The 21,764-nt window shown below is 38.7% G+C and overlaps 1 protein-coding gene and 1 long non-coding RNA gene across 11 annotated transcripts in view; one reads left to right on the forward strand and one right to left on the reverse strand.

The window, feature by feature from the left end:
- Window positions 1-16,719, forward strand: part of LOC122230192 — a 96,228-nt gene extending 79,509 nt beyond the window's left edge. The window contains exons 2-3 of the long non-coding RNA XR_006207335.1: window positions 2,752-2,865; window positions 16,366-16,719. This is a non-coding gene — a long non-coding RNA (uncharacterized LOC122230192). The remainder of the gene's footprint in view (window positions 1-2,751; window positions 2,866-16,365) is intronic.
- The window catches only part of TMEM108 (transmembrane protein 108), a 363,999-nt gene that overhangs the window by 166,574 nt on the left and 175,661 nt on the right, over window positions 1-21,764 (reverse strand). For 7 of the 10 annotated variants that reach the window (XM_042955904.1, XM_042955900.1, XM_042955898.1 and 4 more), the window contains one exon: window positions 6,547-6,632. In XM_042955904.1, the coding sequence (XP_042811838.1) occupies window positions 6,547-6,586 (40 nt within the window). In that variant the 5' untranslated portion in view covers window positions 6,587-6,632. Of the gene's footprint in view, window positions 1-6,546; window positions 6,633-21,764 lie in introns of those variants that run through there. The other 3 variants (XM_042955905.1, XM_042955899.1, XM_042955907.1) reach the window with 2 other exon arrangements.

Here is a 21,764-nt window from a genome sequence, read left to right on the forward strand (position 1 = left end):
AGGTTAAGTGTTTGCAAAGTCCCATAATTAGTAAGAGAAGTGAGAGCTCAAAGTATACCCTTTAAATCCAAATTCTGTGCTCTCTCCCACCATATGTTTTAGCAAAAGTACTTTCATATAGAAAACTGAATTTACTCATGAAGAGTTAACATTTAAATTTGAGTGTCAACAGTTCTCCCAAGCGTGAGCATGACTTCCCTCATCTACATTCCTGCCAACCATGTAATAGAAAGTTCTCAAAAGTCATAAAATTGTTTCTTTAAAATATTTTATTCCTCAGTCTTCACTAGAATTGGTTACAATGAGAAGGTCTTATTAAGGTTTGTTTAATCTGCATAAAAGAGTTTGTTGACTTATGCAAATTTAAAAATCACAACTTAAAATGTAAAAGACATTAAATCAATAGAACACATTTAAGGATGCAGAACATATTAAGGATGCCTAACTTCCTGGGTTAATGTCACATTTGAAAGTGTTAACTTCCTCAATTTTTCTCTGTGAATGAATTTTTCTTCAGAACGAAAGAAACCAGTTTTCTCTAGAGAACATTTGCAAGACTTTTCATAACAACAACAAAAAAATCCAACCTCAAATTTGTGATTTGCAAAAGAATTATCCAGCATGATTTGAGGAAGAAATAGTCTTATAAAATCGAGTTCCGAAATGGGCCCCAGGGCCATTCTTGTGTTTTCCTTTTGCTTTATTTATAATCCTATCTAGCCACTCTTTGTGCCTTTGGCATTGTTGAGAGTAAAAACCAACTTCCAGTGTACAATGAAGAGTAACATGAAACTTCAAATTCTAATACTTCCTATTTCTACAACACTGTGATTCTGCTAGTTCCTGCCCTGACATCTCTCCCTTCCTTCTCATTTCTAACTCACCCTGGTTTTGTTCCAAGATCCATTTCACCACTAGGCAGCTCAAGTGATACATGAAAGCTGAAAGCTTCCTGTTGCTCCAGGATAGCCTTTCTTAAGTCTAAGACAGTGATTTTCAAAGTGTGATCCCTGGACCAAAGTTTCAGCATCACTAGAAACTTAGAAGCACGAATTACTGTCCCTACGCCACATCTACTGAATCAGAAGCTCTGGGAGTGTGGCCCAGCAATCTGTGTATAAACAAGTCTTCAGGTGATGATGTTGCATGACTAAATTTAAAACCATTGCTGTAAGCCAGTGATTCTCAGCCCTGATTGTGTATTAGAATCATCTGATGTCCGGGGCGCCTGGGTGGCTTGGTCGGTTAGGCGTCCGACTTCGGCTCAGGTCATGATCTCAAGGCCCGTGAGTTCGAGCCCCGCGTCGGGCTCTGTGCTGACAGCTCAGAGCCTGGAGCCTGTTTCAGATTCTGTGTCTCCCTCTCTCTCTGCCCCTCCCCTGTTCATGCTCTGTCTCTCTCTGTCTCAAAAATAAATAAACGTTAAAAAAAATTAAAAAAAAAAAAAGAATCATCTGATGTCCAGTTGCCACACTTTCCACTCCGTCCCCCAAACATTCTGATTTAATTGATATAGGGTAGGGTTGAGCAAGGGGATTTGTTAAAAGCTTTCCAGGTGATTCCAGTGTAAAGCCAAGTTTGAGAAACATTGATGAAAGCCAATCAGAATAATCTAGCCTGAAATACTGAATCGCAGTTTTGATGAAACGGATGTATCCATTTCCATAATGCTGAATGAATACCAAATGTGTTATTACCATTATTATAGCCACTGGTGGTAGCATGAGAGAAATGCAAGCTAATAAATTGCTCTTAGCTACTAAATAGGGCATGCTGTTTTATTTCAACAAGAGCAGAATCTTTAGTAGCCTCAAGAGTGACAGATTTGCAAGGGGTGGTAGACAGATAGCCCAACAGCTACTGGCAGTGAAGGCACGCTCAACTGGTATGTTTTGTATGGGAAGGGGTAAACATCATTTGGAAAAGAATTTGTGGTAAGCCAGGATTTGAACCCAAGCAGTCTTAATCCAGAATCCAAACCCTTAACCATGGTTGCCACACTGTTACTGTCTATGGATATTATGAACAAGCAGTAAAAGGCAAGGGAAGACACCTTCAATGGCAGTGGAGGAGATGAACATCTTTCATTTCATATGTGTCCATACTGCAGTATGTTTATGACTGCTTGTTAAATCTAGAAGAGCCTACGTTTCTGGAGTCAATACTTGTTTGGATCTAAACTGACCTAAACTTATGATTTATATCAACTCTCCCTCCTCAATCTTAGGGAAAAATTTCCTCTCACTTATCAGGAGAAACAAACCATGAAGACAGAACACATGAGTCAACTTCAGTTAATTCAGTACATGTAAGACATTCAACAGCAAGCAAGCTATATCAATAATAATACAGAGTGTGATTCAAGAAATACAAATGCCTGATTATAGAGCAACACTTAACTTACTAAATATAACCACTCCTTGACTCTACCCGAACAACTTTAATTTGAATAGATATTGGTATGTAAAAACTTACTTTCATAAGCTCATAATAATTATCTTGGTATTGTTAACCAAGTAGCAAAGTATCTAGCACTTAGGCAAAGATCAAATCTGCTAACTCAGGACTCAGTGCCTCCCCAGCAGTGTCGTGTTCTTAAAGGTTTTTGATGATGTTCCTTACTTTCCATTATTCTTTTTTTTTTTTAATATAAAATTGTGATATGGCTTGGGAAAAGCAGTCTTGATCATGTCAACTCCTTCCTCTGTAGAATGTGACCAATGATAATTAATGTCCCTCTTGCCTTAATAGATATCCTGAGGATCAAATTCTGTGAAAATGTTTGGTGAATCAGAAAGTCCCATGTAAATGTTACAGTAGAGATCCTGGTTAGGTTGTACCTCTCTCTTGGAGACAGAAGACCTGGTAAGAAAACTGACATTTACTGTAGGTCTTCTATGTGCTGTGTTATCTCACTCAATACCATCTTATGTATGGGTGGTCATATCCCATATTACATGAGGTACATGGAGGTAAAATAATTTCCCTAACATAAGCCACCTACTAAGTGGTAGGGTGAGGATCTGAACCCAGGTCTGCCACTCAAAAACTCAGGTATTCTTAGCATTAGCTTCATACTTACTTTATGGTGTAAAAAAGAAAAATGAACGCAGCACTTGATTTTTACATAACCGTGAAGGTTCTCACCACCACCCTCACCCTCAAGATTTCAGTTGTTTCAAAGTATCATATAAAATGTGTTAAACCTTACCAAAGAGCTAAAACTGGCAGGATGAAACACTCAATGCTGCACTGTGGAATAGAGCTCAAGAAATAAAACAAATTAGACACAGTCAGTTGTAATAAAAGTAAAATATTAAAATCTCAATTTCACAGTCTGCCAAAGACTGCATCTCTTAGCCCCTATCAGACACACATAAGCCCCAATGACTACTGATTGTGATGCAACGATCCAGAGAGAGCCTGGATTTTTTTTTTTAATGTTTGTTTATTTTTGAGAGATAGAGAGACAAACAGCATGAGCAGGGGAGGGGCAGAGAGAGATTGAGAGAGAGGGAGAGAGACATAGAATCTGAAACAGGCTCCAGGCTCTAAGCACAGAGCCTGACGTGGGGCTCAAACTCTGAACAGCAAGATCATGACATGAGCCGAAGTCGGATGCCTAACAGACTGAGCCACCCAGGCGCCCCAAGCCTGGATTTTTTTCTTAAAGCTTCACCTGTCATCATTAATAGGATGCAAACTTTACCAACCACGGGTCAGAACGACCTCTAACCAGCCATATGGACAGCACAGAGGTCACACTACTGATTTTTCCTGTGTGTGGTGGAGGCACACAGGCCGGATGAAAAAACAGGTGTGAACAAAGAGATCAGAGAGACTTGGATGTGAATTCCAACTCCATCACTCACTACTTGGTCACCCTGGGACAGTCCTTAACTTACTCATCGGTTAACACTTCTTTATCTTGAAGCATTTGCCTCTGGAATGAATGACATGATACAAACTAATAAGCAGATGTCTGTGAATACAGTAGGCACTCAAGAGGGAGTGGCTTCTTTGATGATAAAGATGACTCATGAACTCACTCATGTCCATTAGTAAGTAATTGCTTTTTTTTTTTTTTTTTAAACAAACACTCTCTGTAGTAGACTAAGGAGGATTACAAATTCTTACTAATCTTCCCTTTGAGAGCTGGCATTCAATAACTCTTCCCTTGAATAAGGGTTGGTCTAAGTGATTCCTTTGGCCAATACGGTGTGACTGAAGTATTACTCTTGGGTTTCCAAGCCAACTCATAACAGGCCTTGTAGGTTTTGCCCTGGCCTCACAGTCATGATCTGCAATACAAGAAGTCTGACTACCATGAGGCCACTATGCTGCCTCACATGAAGCCCCCACTTTGTCATATGAAAAGGCCTCAGGGTAAAAAGATGTTGGCAGGCCCCAGGCTGTCCAACCTCCAGCCCAGATCCTAGACACTATGCAGTCTCCGCCAACCCCTGCCCAAATTGCAGGTTCATGAGCAATATATGTGACTGTTGTTGTTTCTAGCTACAAAGTTCTGGGGTGGTTTGTTACAGAACAAAATATAACCAGAACACTCTACCAGGCTTTTCCCCCCAAATTAAAAACATCAATTTGCTGAATTATATAAAGTAACATGGTAAGTCTATATTTAGAGAACTCTAGTTCTCAAGTCTGTTTTAGACACTGAAAAAAATATACTGTTTGTGGATAACTTTAATCCAGGTGTAATAATTGGCTAACCCATGACACATACGAGCTATTGAGTGCGAATTGTGCCAGAGTTTTAGCTAAGGTTTTACAAAATATCCAATTCTCTTGAGAAAAAAAAAAAAATGCTATAAATAACAACCCCTCATCTCCATGAACTTGTGAAAACCATTCTCTGCAGTCAGACTAATTGACCAGTGCCCGAGTGCTCCACCCTCCCAGCTCTGTACAAAGCTGGACTCCCACAGTCAGCTACCTAGTAACCAGGGTGGTTTATTAAGGGTCACTACCACCTACCTCCTAACTAGCAGGAAACTACCTACTCTGGGCTGCTTGCATTTCAAGGCAAGGCTGCAAACAATGAAACTGTTAAGACAAAGTTGACTTCTGCAGCTATCCAGATGTTTGAGGAAAACCCTTTCAGCTTTCATATAGGCTCTACTTGGGAGGATGGACCTCATTAGCATCCAACACTTGATCTCTGACTCATAGAATACTTACCTGATGCCTTTCAAATAATACATGACCTTATAATATTACTTGAACTTTGGGGCATACAACCAGCATAGGTGATGAACTCAACAAACATTTTGCTGCCTCCCAAATCTACTAAGCTCTTTTTCATTTCCTGTTTCTTCTGCCTACAAAGCTTGCTTTCCCTTCTTGATGGGGAGTGTATCTGTGTGTGTGTGTGTATAATCCTTTTTAACCTTCAAATGATCCCTCTCCCATCAAGGCAGAGTTAATCATTAGTTGATTGACTGCTTCTTCAATCTGTAAAGCCTTTTTTTCTAACAAGCCAGCTTACTATTAAAAAAAAAAAAAAAAAAGGCAACAAACCCACAGTCCTATAGAATACATGGAAAAAGAACATGAAAGAGTCCATATAATTTGGTGACATTTCACCAGCTGAAAACAGGCTGAGGTGATCCATGTTTTAGGGATTAGAATTTAGTAGCAGAAATAAGTTAATTAAAAAACCTAACCAGAATACTTTCTGTAAATAAAGTGCTTTGCACTGGAAGTGCAACATAACCTGAACTGATAGATTCTAAGGGCCAACTGGTGATCTGCATCTCAATCTTTCCTTATGTTATTTTCTTGGCTAAATTTAAAAAGGAACCATCCAGTGTAGGAAAGATACCTTTTTCATACCTCAGCAAGAACCAGACAAACACAGTGAACTCCAGGTTTTCCCAACCCAATGGCTTTGATTTGACCTGGAATGCGCAATGTCTATTGTCTTAAGTGGGTAAATCTGAACATCAAACTCACCACTGGTATTGGTATTGGTTTTTACATTCATTAACAATTGCAATCCCAACTAGAGATTTGTAGCACAACCCCCCAAACACATGAGCAACATGCATAAAGTCATAAACGCTATTCATTCTACCACCAAACCTAAAGAAATCACATTTTAATCATTCATTATTTAGGAACACACATAACTAAAGGCTCTATAGTCACCGAATAGTAACAAGTTCTATGTGACAAAATCCACAAAACACAGCCTAACATTCCTTCTTCATAAGGAACCTACAGAAGGTCATACTGGAACCCTTTATTCTGCCACAAAACCAAGAACAATAATGTTTTTGACACTCATCCTTGAATAAACTATGATTAACACGCCAATTTAGTATTATTATAATGGAATCTACATCACAACAGATGCCCAAAGCAATAGAATGACTTAATGCTTGACACTTTAACTACCTAGATCAAACAGAGGGAAAATTTTCTATTGAGAAAACCCTGGTCTTCCTCCAGAAAATGTATTAAATTTCTGGCAGTGGACAAACAATAACATTGGTATATTCTAAAAGAAATGTGACATCAACTTACTTAACAGTTGGCAATAGAGGGCCTGTAAACTTCTCTTCATGGTATCATCTGGTCCTGCTTGTCCTCCAGTTTATTCATGATTCTGTCTAGGAAATCAGGAGAAGAAAATTGTTACACCTGGGGAACAGAATTCAAGTCAATCAAAAAGAACTCCATCCTTAAAATACCTGACTTTGAAGAGGAAAATTCTTGGAATAAGGATACACCAGCAACTATTTTTTTTTAATTTTTTAATGTTTATTTAATTTTGACAGAGGGAGACACAGATCATGAGCAGGAGGCGGGGAGGAGGGGGGGTGGGAAGAGATGGAAACACAGAATCTGAAGAAGCTCCAGGCTCTGAGCTGCCAGCACAGAGCCCAACACGGGGCTCCAACTCACAGTGAGATCATGACCTGAGCCAAAGTACAACACTTAGCTGAGCCATCCAGTCGGCCCCATCAGAGTCTAATTTACAACAGTCTACGTTATACAAATACCAATTCATCGACTGGTTAAATACTGAAACTCTATACACCACTGAAGGAAACTCATGTGGGCAATTAGAGAGTGAGAGTCTGACTGGAACTTTTGAGGATTTCCACTTAGCTTCTCCTGAATCTCTAGTTTTGAAACAGGAAAAACAAAAAATTTCTTATCTCATTTCTTTTGTGGTGTTCACCAAACAAAACCACCCAAAAAGCTTTACCACATGTTAAGTTGTATTATGTTAAATAACTTTTCCATTATTTTCTGGTTATAACAGATAATCCAGTATAGAATATCTGGAAAATAAAGCTAAATGAAATAGAGATAAGAATCTATAAGGAAATACAAATTACCTATCTCTCCAGCCTTTCAACATGCACTTCTATCGATCTGTCTCATTTTATCTATTATACTTTAGTTTGTTTTTAAGTAGGCTCCATATCCAACGAGGGGCTGGAACTCATGACACTCAGATCAAAAGTCACATGCTCTACCGATTAAGCCAGTCAGGAGCCGCCTCTATTATACATTCTAATTTTTCTCCCTAGCAGAAAAATTTTCTTGTGTTACTACTATTTGCTACTTTATTTTAAATGGCACACAGTATTTCTTTAAGGTAAATCCCTAGAAATGGAACCACGAGGACACAAGGCTTTTGAAATATACTGCCAAATTACCCTTTGTCCATACCAGTAAGTGGGAATATCCATTACACTACAACCTACCCAATGATGGAAATTTATAATTTCTTTCCATCTTTGCCAATAAATAAGCAAGTATTTCATCTTATTGCTTTAATTTGCATTTTATATGTTTATTAATCATTTGTCTTTTTAAAATTTTTAGTTCACATTTGACAAAGATCCTTTAGTCAGGCTCCTGGACCTTCTCCTAGGTCCATTCACACACTTATAACACCTAGTTTCAGCAACAACACGCGCTAACTCAGTTTGACCAGAACCCTCCACCCTCAGTATCCATCAAGCCCCAGGTGATAATTACCCTGGACTGTCTTTAGCAAGAATCTTGTTAGGTCAGTTTAGCCAAAACCCTTTACCCCTGATGTTTCCTCTTAGTCATTTTCCATCCACTGACCCCCACCCTGATCCTTGGCTATAAGCGGCCACTGGCCCAAGCTGTGTTCAGAGTTGAGCCCAATCTCTCTCCCCAACTGTTATATCCCATTGCATGGTTCCCTATACTTGTCCTGAAGGTCCTGAGTAGAGCCTGACGCACCATCCTTAACAAATGTCATTGAATATCTTTTTCTTTAACGCTTTCTTTAAACATTCTCTACTGGCATGCTGCATTATTTTCTCATAATATCCCAAGTGGAACAGATTTATCTTTAAAATGTTTGTGTTGAGATATAATCCATGTATTATTAAATTCAGCCTTGGGGCGCCTGGGTGGCTCAGTCGGTTAAGTGTCCGACTTCAGCCCGGGTCACGATCTCGCGGTCCGTGAGTTCAAGCCCCACGTCGGGCTCTGGGCTGATGGCTCAGAGCCTGGAGCCTGCTTCCGATTCTGTGTCTCCCTCTCTCTCTGCCCCTCCCCCGTTCATGCTGTGTCTTTCTCTGTCTCAAAAATAAATAAACGTTAAAAAAAAAAATTTAAAAAAATAAATAAATTCAGCCTTTTATTTTTATTACTTTTTTTAATGTTTATTTTTGAGACAGAGAGAGAGACAGAGCATGAATGGGGGAGGATCAGAGAGAGGGAAACACAGAATCTGAAACAGGCTCCAGGCTCTGAGCTGCCAGCACCGAGCCCGACGTGGGGCTCGAACTCATGGACCACGAGATCATGACCTGAGCCAAAGTCGGCTGCTCAACCAACTGAGCGACCCAGGTGCCCCAAATTCGGCCTTTTAAATATACAATTCAGTGGTCATTAATATATTCAAGTTGTGTAACCATCACCAGTACCTAATTCCAGAACATTTTTCATCACTCTAAAAAAAAAAGAAAAACCCTAAAAAACAAAATCCAAAAACTCCTATGTTTAATTAGCAGTCACTTTCCTTCTCCCCTCTTCCCAGCTCCTGACAACTACTAATCTGCTATACACATTTGCTCATTCTGTACATTTCACATAAATAGAATCATACAATGCATAGTTTTTGTATATGGCTCTTTCACTTAGCATAACGTTTCTTAGGTCCATCCATGTTGTAAAACATCATTTTCTTTTTGTAAGAATGATATACACACACACCAATCCACACACAGCCATGGTTAGAGAGGCCTTCTTTAGTCCAGGATTACATAAATAGTCGCCTGTATTTTCTTCTGGTATTTTTTATTTCCTTTAGATCTATTTCTGGACTTTGTGTTACATTTTACATCTCTGTTCATTCTTCTACTATAATAATAGCGTTGTTTAAATTAAACTCTTGGTAAAGTTAGTCCTCCATTATTACTTTTTATGATTTATCTTGTTCTTTGAGTATGTTTTTCCCTTAAATTAACTTTATCATTTTATTAAATTCCAGAAAAAATATCATTGGTATTATAGATGTAATTATCTTCTACTTACTTTATTAATTTGGTAAAGACTTGATCTCTTCAAAATCTGAGTGTACTGAGAAGAAAAATAAAATTTTAAAAATTGTAGCTATGAAGATCAAAAGAATTCTTTTCAGAGAGTGAGAAGAAGCACTTTTTTGGGTATGGGCACAATAGCTCAATGACTAATTAAAGCCCCCCTGAGAGTGATCTGGATGAGCAAGAGGGAGAAAAAGAGATCAACTGTTCTCCATTATAAAAATAACAGATTTCAGTTCTCTAAGGTAGGATAGGGGCTAAGCAGTCCAGAAATCAGAGGCTAAAGAGAGGATACACAAGACATGTTGAGAGACAGAAAAAGGGCAATTCCAAAAGATAGGAGTAGGTGGGACCCAAGAATAAAAGATAAAGTGAGAAATTTCCCAGAGGGGATGACCCATAAACTTTAAGATGTGTAACATTTAATTTTTGTTTGTTTTATGCTATTTTTACTTATACACTACATCTATTCTTCCCCTCCACAATGCTTATCCACCACTAGTACCCTCAAAAATCTCAGCAAAAGTCTTGTACAAAACAGCCTTATGTCAGTGGTGCTCAGATGGGCAATGACAGAAGAGACTATGTTCCAAGACAAGAGTGCCCATGAATAGAAAGGAGTCATAGGAGTCCTAAGCAACGGTTAGTGGGCATCTATGGAGGGTTTAGGACACAGCAAGCACTCAATTGTAAAGTGATTAAATATACGAATGAATAAATAAATGATTAAATAACAGGAGAGCAGAGAAACAGTTGTAGTTTATATTGATTAAGAAGAACATAAGCCCCTCAGTCATCTCTAAAAATGCTGAGAGATTTTTGAGAAACTGTTCGACTTTCGACAATATATACAATAGAGCCATTTTATTCACATATCAAAGAAACAACTGAGCTCATAAATTGGGCACTTGGTATCATCTGGGTTATACAGGGGTATCCCAACTATAAGCACCACATGGCTTGTATTTATTCAAAATTAATCTTTATTTAGGTCTTTTTGTGGAGTTGTTTTTTGTGTGTGGGTTTTTATTATTTTAATTCCAGTATAGTTAATAGTTTTGTGGAGTTTTATAGTGTTTTTCCTTCATTTGAGTTCTATAGTCTTATTGAATTAATTCCTAGGCATTTTATATACATTTTATATGCATATATACATGTATACATATATACATATACACATATATATACACATATTTTTTTGCCACTGTGATGGAATTTCTGCTTCCATTATATCTTCTAACTGCCTCTATATGAAAATGACTGTATTTTGTGTATTCATTTTGTGACCTAACCAAACTCACTTAGTTCTAACAATGGTTTCTCACCTGAGTCTCTTGGGTGGGTAGTTATGTTTTGGATAGACAGACAGGCACAATGAGATTCCATCTAAAGCTGTTTTTTAACCATATAGTAGGAAACATTCATTGTATCTGGTCCCTCGGGGAATAATTTAGAAGCTCCAAGGAAGACAACTAATATCTGGGATGAAATTCTAAGAAAGTACAGTTTACAGCCAAGAGACTGAAGAGAGGAGGAGGATGAAAATATTTGCCCAAACATGCAGATACAGTGGCACAGGTGGGGATCTCACTGACTATTAGGCTCAGGGAAAACAAAGAGGTACAAGTAACCTGAATCACTTCTTAAAGAAGGTGAGCCTAAAAGAATCCTACTTCTCCCCGCTTTGGTTTAAATGGAACAGTTCTATCTATTCCACTGATTCAGGAAGGGTAATTTTTCTCTTTCACAGGTCACTTAAAATGTTGCAATTAGAAATGTTCATGTAGCAGAGAAGAAGTAATGAAGAGCCAAATGAAAAGCTCTGATATGTGATGTGTAAACTGACTTGAAATAACAAGTTCATATAGAATAAGGAAGAACAGCCAGGAAAATCCTGGAAAACAACAACACAAAAACCCAATAAGGTAAGGACAGGGGAAAGAGGGACTGTCAGCCCTACCAGACACTGAAACAAACTGTAAGGCCACTACATAATCAAGCCAATTTGATATTAACACATGAATAGACCCAATTATATATGGAAATTTATATGATAAAAGCAGCATATTAAATTAATAGGCAAAAAGAACTTTTAAGTAAACATTGAGAGATTAGCAGAGTAATATGGGAAAGATAAAATTGTACTAACTTCCAAATATTACACACCAGCATAAATTCAAAGGACCAGACCTTTAAATGTAAAATATGTATACAAATACTAGAAGAAAGAGCAAATTCTACTGGGAGTAGAGAAGCTTTGCTAAATCTAAATCAAAGTTTGAAGCAACAAGAAAAACATAAACTTTATTACATAAAAATTACAAAGCAAAAACTATAATTAAGTAAAAAAACCCATAAAAACCTGGAAAAAAATGTTTATCTTACAAAAAGCAAAGAGTTAAAATCCCTAAAATTTATTCCTAATCCCCAAATCAATCCTCAAGGTGCCTTAGCAATCATTTGCCTACATGCTTGCATTGTCCAAAACACATGTTCCCAGCTGAGGTCAAACAAGGCAATGATCTGTCGTCATCTTTATTTTTGTCTTCTTGTTTTAGCTCTCATACTGTGAACAATTATCCTTTCCATAGGCTATTGAGTACTGTGTTTTTAACATTTGGGGGCTTTTTATTTCTTTTTATTTTTATTTTTATTATTATTATTTTTTATAACATTTATTTATTTTTGAGACAGAGACAGAGCATGAACGGGGGAGGGTCAGAGAGAGGGAGACACAGAATCTGAAACAGGCTCCAGGCTCTGAGCTGTCAGCCCAGAGCCCGACGCCGGGCTCGAACTCACAGACCGCGAGATCATGACCTGAGCCAAAGTTGGCCGCTTAACCGACTGAGCCACCCAGGCGCCCCAGCTTTTTATTGTTCTATTTGAAATGGCCTGCAAGCACAGTGCTGAAGTGCTGTCTAGGGCTCCTAAGTGCAACAAGGCATGAGTTATGGTGCTATTGGCTGTGAGTTCAAAGCTAATGAATTAATAATATATATTACATAAGGTGTCTTTAAACAACAACACATGAAAACAAGGTTACATATGGATCAACTGACAAAACTGTGACCTCAGGCTCACAGGAACCTAACCCTTTATTTCCCCTAAGAGCAATGGCTTGTATTTACTATTCAGTATTTATGAAAACTTTATAGAACATAACTGCCATGAATTATGAGAACCAACTATATTTAAGATGAGCTTTAAAATATTTTGCGAGGCAAAGAATAAAGATGACCAACAATTCAGGTGAATAATAAAAGTTGGCACAAAACAAAACAATGGCTCCCCATCTCTTTAGGACTCAGGAAGAACTGACTAAACTAACAGCCAACACCTATAATAGTGCCCTTTGGGAAAATGATGAAGGGGGTGGGGGGAGAAGAACAGGAGAGTTCAAATAACAACTAACATCACAGGCCTGCACAAAAGTTTCGAAAGGGGCATACATCTCCATTTTATAGGCGAGGACACAGACACCAAAAACTCAGTCTTTGTTCAACATCACATCTACCAGATGTGAGACCTTGAGCTAGTTTCTAGACTTCTCTGATTGGTGGATTTCTTGTTTGTAAATGGGGTAAGAATGTTACTTGATATGCTTGCTGCAAAGACCAGTCAATGCATGCAAAGCACCTGCCCTAGTACCTGGCACACAACAAGTGCTCAGAGTGAATACCTAATAGCAGAAGACAAGAAAATGACACATTAGGCCAGAGCTCACCAACCATCTCTGAATTGTGCTTTCCCTAAGCTAGAAATGAAACAAAGACTTTGGGATATTACTCAGATAGTCCCTTTTGTTAAATCCAGTGTCTTATTTAAATTAAATTTAGAATTTATTTTTATGGGTACAAGTTGAACTTTAAGGTTGTTATTTATACCTTTGTTTTCCTTAAAAAGTTCTCTGAGGAGGCTTACTACTAGATGCAACTTGTATAAGAGATTAACACATCAAAGCACATTAATAATATCAAAAAGGGAGATCCAAAATTATGTGGACAAAGTGGAAATCAATTTTACCATAAAATACAATGAAACAATAATACTTTTGTCTTGGAGCTTCCTAGAAGTAAATGCAAAAAAGATAGCATAATTTTTTTTCTGGCTGCATAGAGGTACAGTTTGCATTTTGTTCAGGAATACAACCCTTTTCTATCACTAACTTCTAAGAAAAGATCATTAGACAATTTTTGATAAGCATTAGCATCCTCAGTATGAGGATGGAATTCCTCATATTCATTCCATATTCATGGAATATGAACAGATTATTTATTCTTGGCATGGCTGCTCCTTGTCAACCCATAATAAAAGCTCAAGTCATGTGTTAAGTAGTAACTCAGGGAAAGCATTTCAATGAGCAGCAGGTGGACCATGCTGTAGGAAAAAGAACCAGGCAGGCCTACCACTGAGTAGCTTTGCTATGTGATCTTAAGCAAGTTACTTAACTTCCCTGATTGTCAGCTTTCTCATTTGTAAATGAGGCTGACACCTAAGTCAGAATGGTTAAAATTAATAACTCAGGCAACAACAGATGTTGGTGAGGATGCAGAGAAAGGGGAACACTTTTGAACTGCTGCTGGGAATGAAACTGATGCAGCCATTCTGGAAAACAGTATGGAGGTTCCTCAAAAAATTAAAAATAGAACTACCCTATGACCCAGCAATTGCACTACTAGTTATTTATCCAAAGAATACAAAAATGCTATTTCGAAGGGGCACATACACCCCAATGTTTATAGCAGCGCTATTGACAATAGCCAAAGTATGGAAAGAGCCCAAATGTCCATCGACTCATGAATGGATAAAGATGTAGTATATATACAATGGAATAATACTCAGCCATCAAGAAGAATGAAATCTTGCCATCTGCAACAACGTGGACAGAACTAGAGAGTATTATGCTAAGCAAAGTAAGTCAATCAGAGAAAGACACATATCATGATTTCACTCATATGAGGAATTTAAGAACCACAACAGATGAACACAGGGGAAGAGAAGGAAAATTAAGATAAAAACAGAGAGGGAGGCAAACCATAAGAGACTCTTAAATAGACCAAACTGAGGGTTGCTGGAAGGGAAGTGGGTGTAGGGATGGGCTAAATGGGTGATGGGCATTAAGGAGGGCACTTGTTGGGATAAGCACTGGGTGTTATACATAAGTGATGAATCACTGGGTTCTACTCCTGAAACCAATACCACCCTGTATGTTAACTAACTTGAACTTAAATAAACAAATAATAAAAAAAAAGATTACTGAGAGAATTAAATTAAGTGAAGCACCTCCTGTGTATCTAGTATGTTGCTTCTGTCTCTCCCTTTCCCCCAAGCGAATGGCATACAGACTGCTGCTCTTGGTCTTGTGAGGATAGAGAAAAAAAAATCAGGAAAGTGAAAGGAACTGATATTCAGCAAGTTACCCCAGGGCCTGAGTATCATGAGCAGTGGGTTACTTCAGGAAAGCAAATATGAAGGTTTCTCAGGCTCACTTACATCATAAGTCACAAATAGATGCATGTATCCACAGGGCTAAGTTTGGGTTAGAAAAGGTTTTTAGTCAAATTCTTTTCATACAGATGATCTGCATATTTAACACAAGAATATCCTTCACTTCCATAAAGAAATAGATGTTCTTATAATTTTTCCTGAAACTTGTGGCTTTTCCAATCGTTCTTCCAAATTTTTTCAGTTTTGAGCAAGAAATATTTCACTTTCCTCTGAACCTATGATCGACACTGTGAGCCTGACTATAGCCTGTCACTTTGTCTCAGTCCTGGGAGTCTATAGGGAATAGTGGTGACTATGGTGAACTTGAAAACACAAGGGAATGGTATTTTTAGGTCCTAGCCAATTGTCAGTAGGAAAAGGAGTCTTTTTTTCCCTTAAACTGAAAAATCTTCTCAAAAAAAATTTTCCCTAAATTTTCAAGAGAAGCCATACATCACATATCTCCTATTTTAAAACACTAGCAATTAATTCATATGGGGCAAGACTACAAGCCAAAAGAAATAGGACTGTGTGATTTCCGATTTATAAAGGCTTTCGTGGTGCAGAACCTGCATGAGCACTTTTCTAGTAAACTAGGAGGAGAATAAATGTCTGTCTGTGGAGAGAACCGTACTGACTTAGGAAGCAGTGCAAGCAGATCTACCCTCCACCCTTGGAGCCAGGATCTCAGTAAACTCTGAAGGATAAAAAACACTTCAGTAGTGCCCTTTCCCTCTCTTCCCCTCTGTATTTTCTTCTCTGAAAAATAAAAGACAATATTAGAGTCTGTCAGATCCATGAGATGCTGAATTCCAAACAGAAGGGCAAAAACAGATCCCTTCTACTAAGGAAAAGCCTACAAAAAGGAATCAATTAATGTAGACTTTGCTTGGAGGACTGAGAAGTAATTGCCTGAGTGTTCAAGACCAGCTGGAGTTTATTTGCATTTGCTGGGGGAGGGTGTTCTGCAGTCCACAGCCACTGAAGTCAGCAAGGGGGTAAAAATAGGACCAGGAGCTTGAGGCTTATTAGAATGACACAGACTTCTTTTTTATGGCATTAAAGTGTATTAAGGACATTTATCTCATTTGAGGAGACAGAAAGGTGCTTGTGCAAGGTGAAGCACACATACCACACTCCCTCTTTTATGGTTTTGGGATTAAAAACTATACACTGAGGTCAGGGAATTAAATGATATTGTAGCAATGCCAAATGCTAAAGGAGGATGTTTTATCATTTTGACTGGACTGCTTATGAAAAAGATTATTTCTTGTCCACAGCAAACACATTCATTTTTTTTTTCTTTCTTTTGCAGTGCCTGAAAAATATCTTTAGAAATTGAATTTTGGAACCTAAGAATATGTGTATTTCCTTTGGGAAGCAGCCATTTGTCCTAAAAGATGTGCCAAGTTTTTACAATGGAAAGGGAGGGAAGGCCATATGAAACAGGCAAACTCTTATCACCATGTTTTACATGTGGAGAGAAGATTTAAATAATGCTGCATGCTATGAACCAGCAATACATTTCAGTATGTGAAATTATTCCTAATATCATAGTCCTTGCTAAATTTTAATTTTGATCTCAAGAACAGTTTTTTTTCCTGCCATTCTTTGTCCTGAGCTTCTCCCATCCAACTTCAATCCACATAAAGACTTCTGTAATTCTTGAGCCAGTGTGAAGATGGTTTTAATTTATGGCTTTGGTTTAATCTTTCAAAATATGTAATTTATGTCTGGTGATTCCATAGGAGATGCAGAGTCTGTTGAATGTATGGCTGGAATAAAAATTATAATGAAATGAAAAATTATGCGGGTACGAGTGAGGTGGGCCAATATAAAACAGATACAGCCTGAAGTTTGAGGCTTTATAGATTCTACCTCAATCTGCGGGCAAGGCCATCAGAGGAATGCAGTGCTGTCTGCTCCCAATACAAAGATGTCCTGCAACTCAGTGTTGGTAGTGTGCAAGTCACTCCCTATGTGGTACAGGACCAGGAAGTCACTACTATGCTGCCCACAATACCCGGGGAAGAGAGGAACACTTATAGCCATTACCTGAAGAGTAGGAATTAAGGTGATGGGCAAGATCCGTGTAGGCAAGTTCAGTCCCACAGTGAAGTCACAATATTCCAAGCATTTCTGATAATTCTCAACTTTATTCCTTGCTCCAGGAAGCATGAGTAAAATAATACATTTCATCTCACCTGTGAGGGCCTTAACCAGCCCACTTAACTATGTTGATAATTAGACCTTACTTTGATAACTGGAAGGGCGAGAAGAAATATCTACAAGTATCAAAATTAGTATTCCCAAGACTAGCTGATGGTCAGAACCTATTTTTAAGATAGATTCCTAAGTCTTTCCCTCAGGAATTCTAATTCCCAGGTTCTTAGATGGAGCAATCAAAAAGGCTCCCAAGATGGCTCTTATGATCAACCAAGGTTGGAAACCAAGAACCTAATCTAGTACTTCTTCATCCTGACTACACATTAGAACCCTGGAGGAATGTACTGGGTAGATTAAATCAGATTCCCTTGGGATTCTAATGTGCAGTCAATCAAGAACCAGGGACCCTTACCCCAGCCTAAAAGAGCACTAGAGCCACAGTGAGGCCAGCGCTGCTTATTCTCATTCCTGAGACTGGCATTTTATGGGAGATGAAGGAAGTAGGATGATTGATGAAACCACATTTGCAAGTTATGTTTAAAACAGAAATGACTGATTCAGTGTTTCTTAAATATTTAGATCCACAGCCTCCCATGCGATTCAAGTTTCATGCAACGTGAATTCTTTGTGATATTTTACCCAATCTATCTTTGATATACCTCTCACTTGTCCTTGCTACTTGGCTTCCAGGGATGTCAGGAAGATTAAGGAGATAATGACTAAAAGGGAGAGAGAATGTGGTTCAGTGAAGTCAAGAGGGTGTGGAAGCCACGTACAGACTAAGAGACTGGCATAAAGCTAAAACAACCCTAATCCCAAATCACTTCTTCCCAAGGTAGACTGATGTTCCTTTTCCCCAAGACTGCATTCACAGAGAAAACAGAGGGGGCAGCCATGGCCACAAATTCTGTGTGGGATCAGGGAGGATAAACCACACTGAAAGGATCTCCTTTCTGTGGGGACCAAAGCCAACTACACAGAGAATCAGGGCAGGAAGATACAATATAAACAACAATTAACCTGGAGATCCACTTCTTTGGAAAATACTGAGTGCTGCTAAGTACTAAGTACTGTGTTAGCAGTAGGGACTGGGACTGGGAATAAAAGCAAATGAGACATGATCCCTGCCCTCAAGGAACTTGCAGTTTAGCAGGGGGAACAAATATCATGTCAAAAAAAAAAAATCACTCTATAGCCAGCTTTGCCCTTATCAGTTGTATAAGACAAATTATTACACTGTATTCTAGAAAATTATAACAACTTAGACCCTGAGACTCAAGAAGGGTAGCACATTTTCTGTCAGTAAAACAGGTATCACACCTATGCTACAAGGTTGTTCTGCGAATGAAATAACACCTCCACAGAGTTTAGACCACAGAAGTACAAGAAACATGTCCTATCCCTTCAGAGGAAGGAAAAATAACATCTTCTGGAGAGTAGCAGGACTTCTGAAGGAGATGGAATATGAGCTAAACTTGCAAGGTTAAGAAGGATTCTGACTAGTAAAGGTAAAAAAAAGTACAAAGATGCTGAGTGAGGACAATGAGGCAGGAGTTTGAAGATGAGTACATTAAACCACAGAAGATCTACCACTTGCTGCTTTAAAATTCCTAAACAATGCAATTTGACTATGTGACTCTCCAGCTTCTCAAATGAGATTAGGCCAATGTTCTCATTTTCTGGGGGAGGGAAGGATATTCCGAAGAAAGGACAAAACTGACAGGGAAACAGCAGGCAGAAGTTGGGAGGCAGAGAGATGGAGGCTGGGTCCCCAAGGCTCAATCTTCCCGGATCAAAATAAATGCCTACTAACCATGAGACAGCTGGAATGTCACTGTCTTATAAGTCCAGGCAGCTATCAGACCCAGAATGTTTACATCCCCATTAATGTTTACACGGCACTAGCCAAGTGGCACTGCGTGGTGCCAAAACCAGTGGATACATGGATAGATATGATCATGCAGCTGGACCCTCAGATCCCTAGGGCTAGCTATGTAGGCTCATTCTCGTCATTTCATTAATTTCACAGCAGTAACCACATTGTTTATACCACTGACTCTAAAAATGTGGTTCTCAGACCACCAGCAGTACCAGGAAGTTGTTAGGAATGTAAATTCTCAGGTTCCACCCTAGAGCACTGAATTAGAAACTCTCAAGGTAGGGCCCAGCAATCTATGCTTCAACAAGCCCTCAAGGATGCATGCTGAAGTCTGAGAACCTTTCCTCTGCAAAAGTGAATTTCTGGCTATGGCAGGGTTTTACTCTTTAACTATTACCTTGGATAAATCATTTATATCTTCAAAGGACCAATAAATGAGGAAAGAGGGAATTAGAGCAGAAAGGTCCATTTCCATAGTCTCTTTCAACTGTAACATACTACAATTGATCAGTTCACAAGTGTGCAAATGTTTATAGTTCATTAGTTTGAATTGTTGGTGCTGGCATTTGTGGCTCTTGTTGAGAGTATTAGCATAGTATGTTTGAATCCTAATGACTGCTTTGAAAATGTCACCCATCTCCATTATTCAACTTTTTAGGCTAGTAATAGTAATGCTGTATGAGTAGTAACACCTACATGGGGGTGGCATGTATTAAAACATGGATTTGTGGTAGAAAAACAACATGACTACAGTGTATTTCCTAGTCTCTGTTGTGGTTATACACTTCAATAAAAATGAGACCTTTCAATGAATTAAAATTATAAACACAAGCTGCCAGAATGAATTTAAATGATTAAATCCTAGAACAACTACTTTTCAAATAAACCTCTACCCAGAATCTAAAAGACTTAACAATGACAGTCAATACTTAAAGGTGAGTCAAATATGTAAGCCATTTGTGCCTTGCAAATCAGCCCAAACCAGGAGTATAAAATTCAGAGCTCCAAAAATTGAAGAAAATTGAGCTATACCTCAAAGAAATCAGACTGGGGATGAATCAGGATGTTTAAGAACAATTAGCCATCTGTTTTCCAGTGGCGTCCTTCCTCAAGCTATTGATACACACTGACATTTAGATGTAGGATTTGTGAATTAAAATGTAAGTTCTGGGATGGTAGAAATTTTGCCTATCTTGTCTACTGCTATGCCCTCAGTGCTTAGAATAAGGTCAAGCACATAGCAGGTATTCAGTAAATGCATAAATGATCCACAAAATTGATACAGGTGGCACTCTCAAACAGAATTTTCTGTAATGATAAAAAAGTTGTATAAGTTATATTGTCCAATACAGTAGACACTGACTATAGGTGGTACTGAGCACTTAGAATGTTGCTAGTGTAACTTGGGAAAAATGTTTACATTTAAATTTAAATAGCTATTTAATTGAAAATTATGTAGACACAGTTATAGAGGCTGAGGAAAATGTATGTGGGGGGTGCACAGAAAAACAAGAGTGAGTATATAATGCAGCAAACTGTGATATTATTTCTGACAGGGAAAGTGGTTCAGATAAAGGCAGATTGGGTGGACAATGCTTCCTGGGCTCCAGATTCTTTCCACTTTCCCTAAAGTCTGTAGCAGCAGCTGTTGAGACAGGGAGGACTGAATTTCAGATTTAAGGAGGAGCGACAACACTCCTCAACCACCAGGGACAAGGTGGTATTGAACCCACGGACACCAACAGCTGGTGGAAAGTGACTGCTGTACGGCCAAAGACACCAAGTGTCTACGGAAACAAAAGCAGTGAAGAAGTTGGGATTTCTCTCCTGGCTCAGCTTGCTAGCTGGTTCATGTGTTCATTCAAATATTCTCCAATGCTCCCTAAGTGCCAGGCCCTGTTTTCTTTTCCCTTCTTAGGGGATGTTATCCCAAGCACTGATCCTTGCAATTGAGTCGGACTTTGAGGTTCTTGGGCTTGCCACAAAATAGAGGAAATCTTGGGAAGAAAGGGCTGCCTTGCAAAATGAGATAATTAAATGAGAACCATTTAATCTTAATTGGAAAAAAAAAAAAGACATGCCCTTTTTTTTCTACCCAAACTAGTGAAAATTGATTGTTGTGTATGTGGCATAAAGCCTAAAATTACAGCATAGTATTAGGTGCTGCCTTGATTTTTGGTAAAATCAAGAGGGCCTTGAATGGCCTAACTCCCTCTGGATAAGGTTCCCTAGCAAAGCAACTCTCCTTACCAAAGGTATCAGGCATAGTTCCTGCTTATCCCTGAGTAGAAGGTTTTAGTTCCTAACAAGCAAGTGGAATTATTCAAACAAGCCCATCACATCCTCTCCGGGAATCAGGGGGGACCCCACCCTCTTGACACCACAAACCTGCTTCCCACAACTCCTAGCTATTCATGCTGTTCCTGAGTGCAACTCCCCAGTAGCCCTGTGTGACATGCAGTGTTTTTACCACCCCCCCCCCCCCCAAGCTTTGAGTACATGTGACTAATCAACTGCTGTTGATCACATGCATCCTGTGTTGCGTGTTTGGCTCATCCCCTAGGGTGAGTTCCCTCCCTCACCAATGGAGCGAATAGAAAGTCATTAAAACAAGTTCTACATAGAAGCACCTGGGTGCTCAGTTGATTGAGTGTCAGACTCTTGATTTT

Source organism: Panthera leo, chromosome C2 (genome assembly GCF_018350215.1).
Source record: "Panthera leo isolate Ple1 chromosome C2, P.leo_Ple1_pat1.1, whole genome shotgun sequence".
In the NCBI taxonomy this organism is placed as follows: Eukaryota; Metazoa; Chordata; class Mammalia; order Carnivora; family Felidae; genus Panthera; species Panthera leo.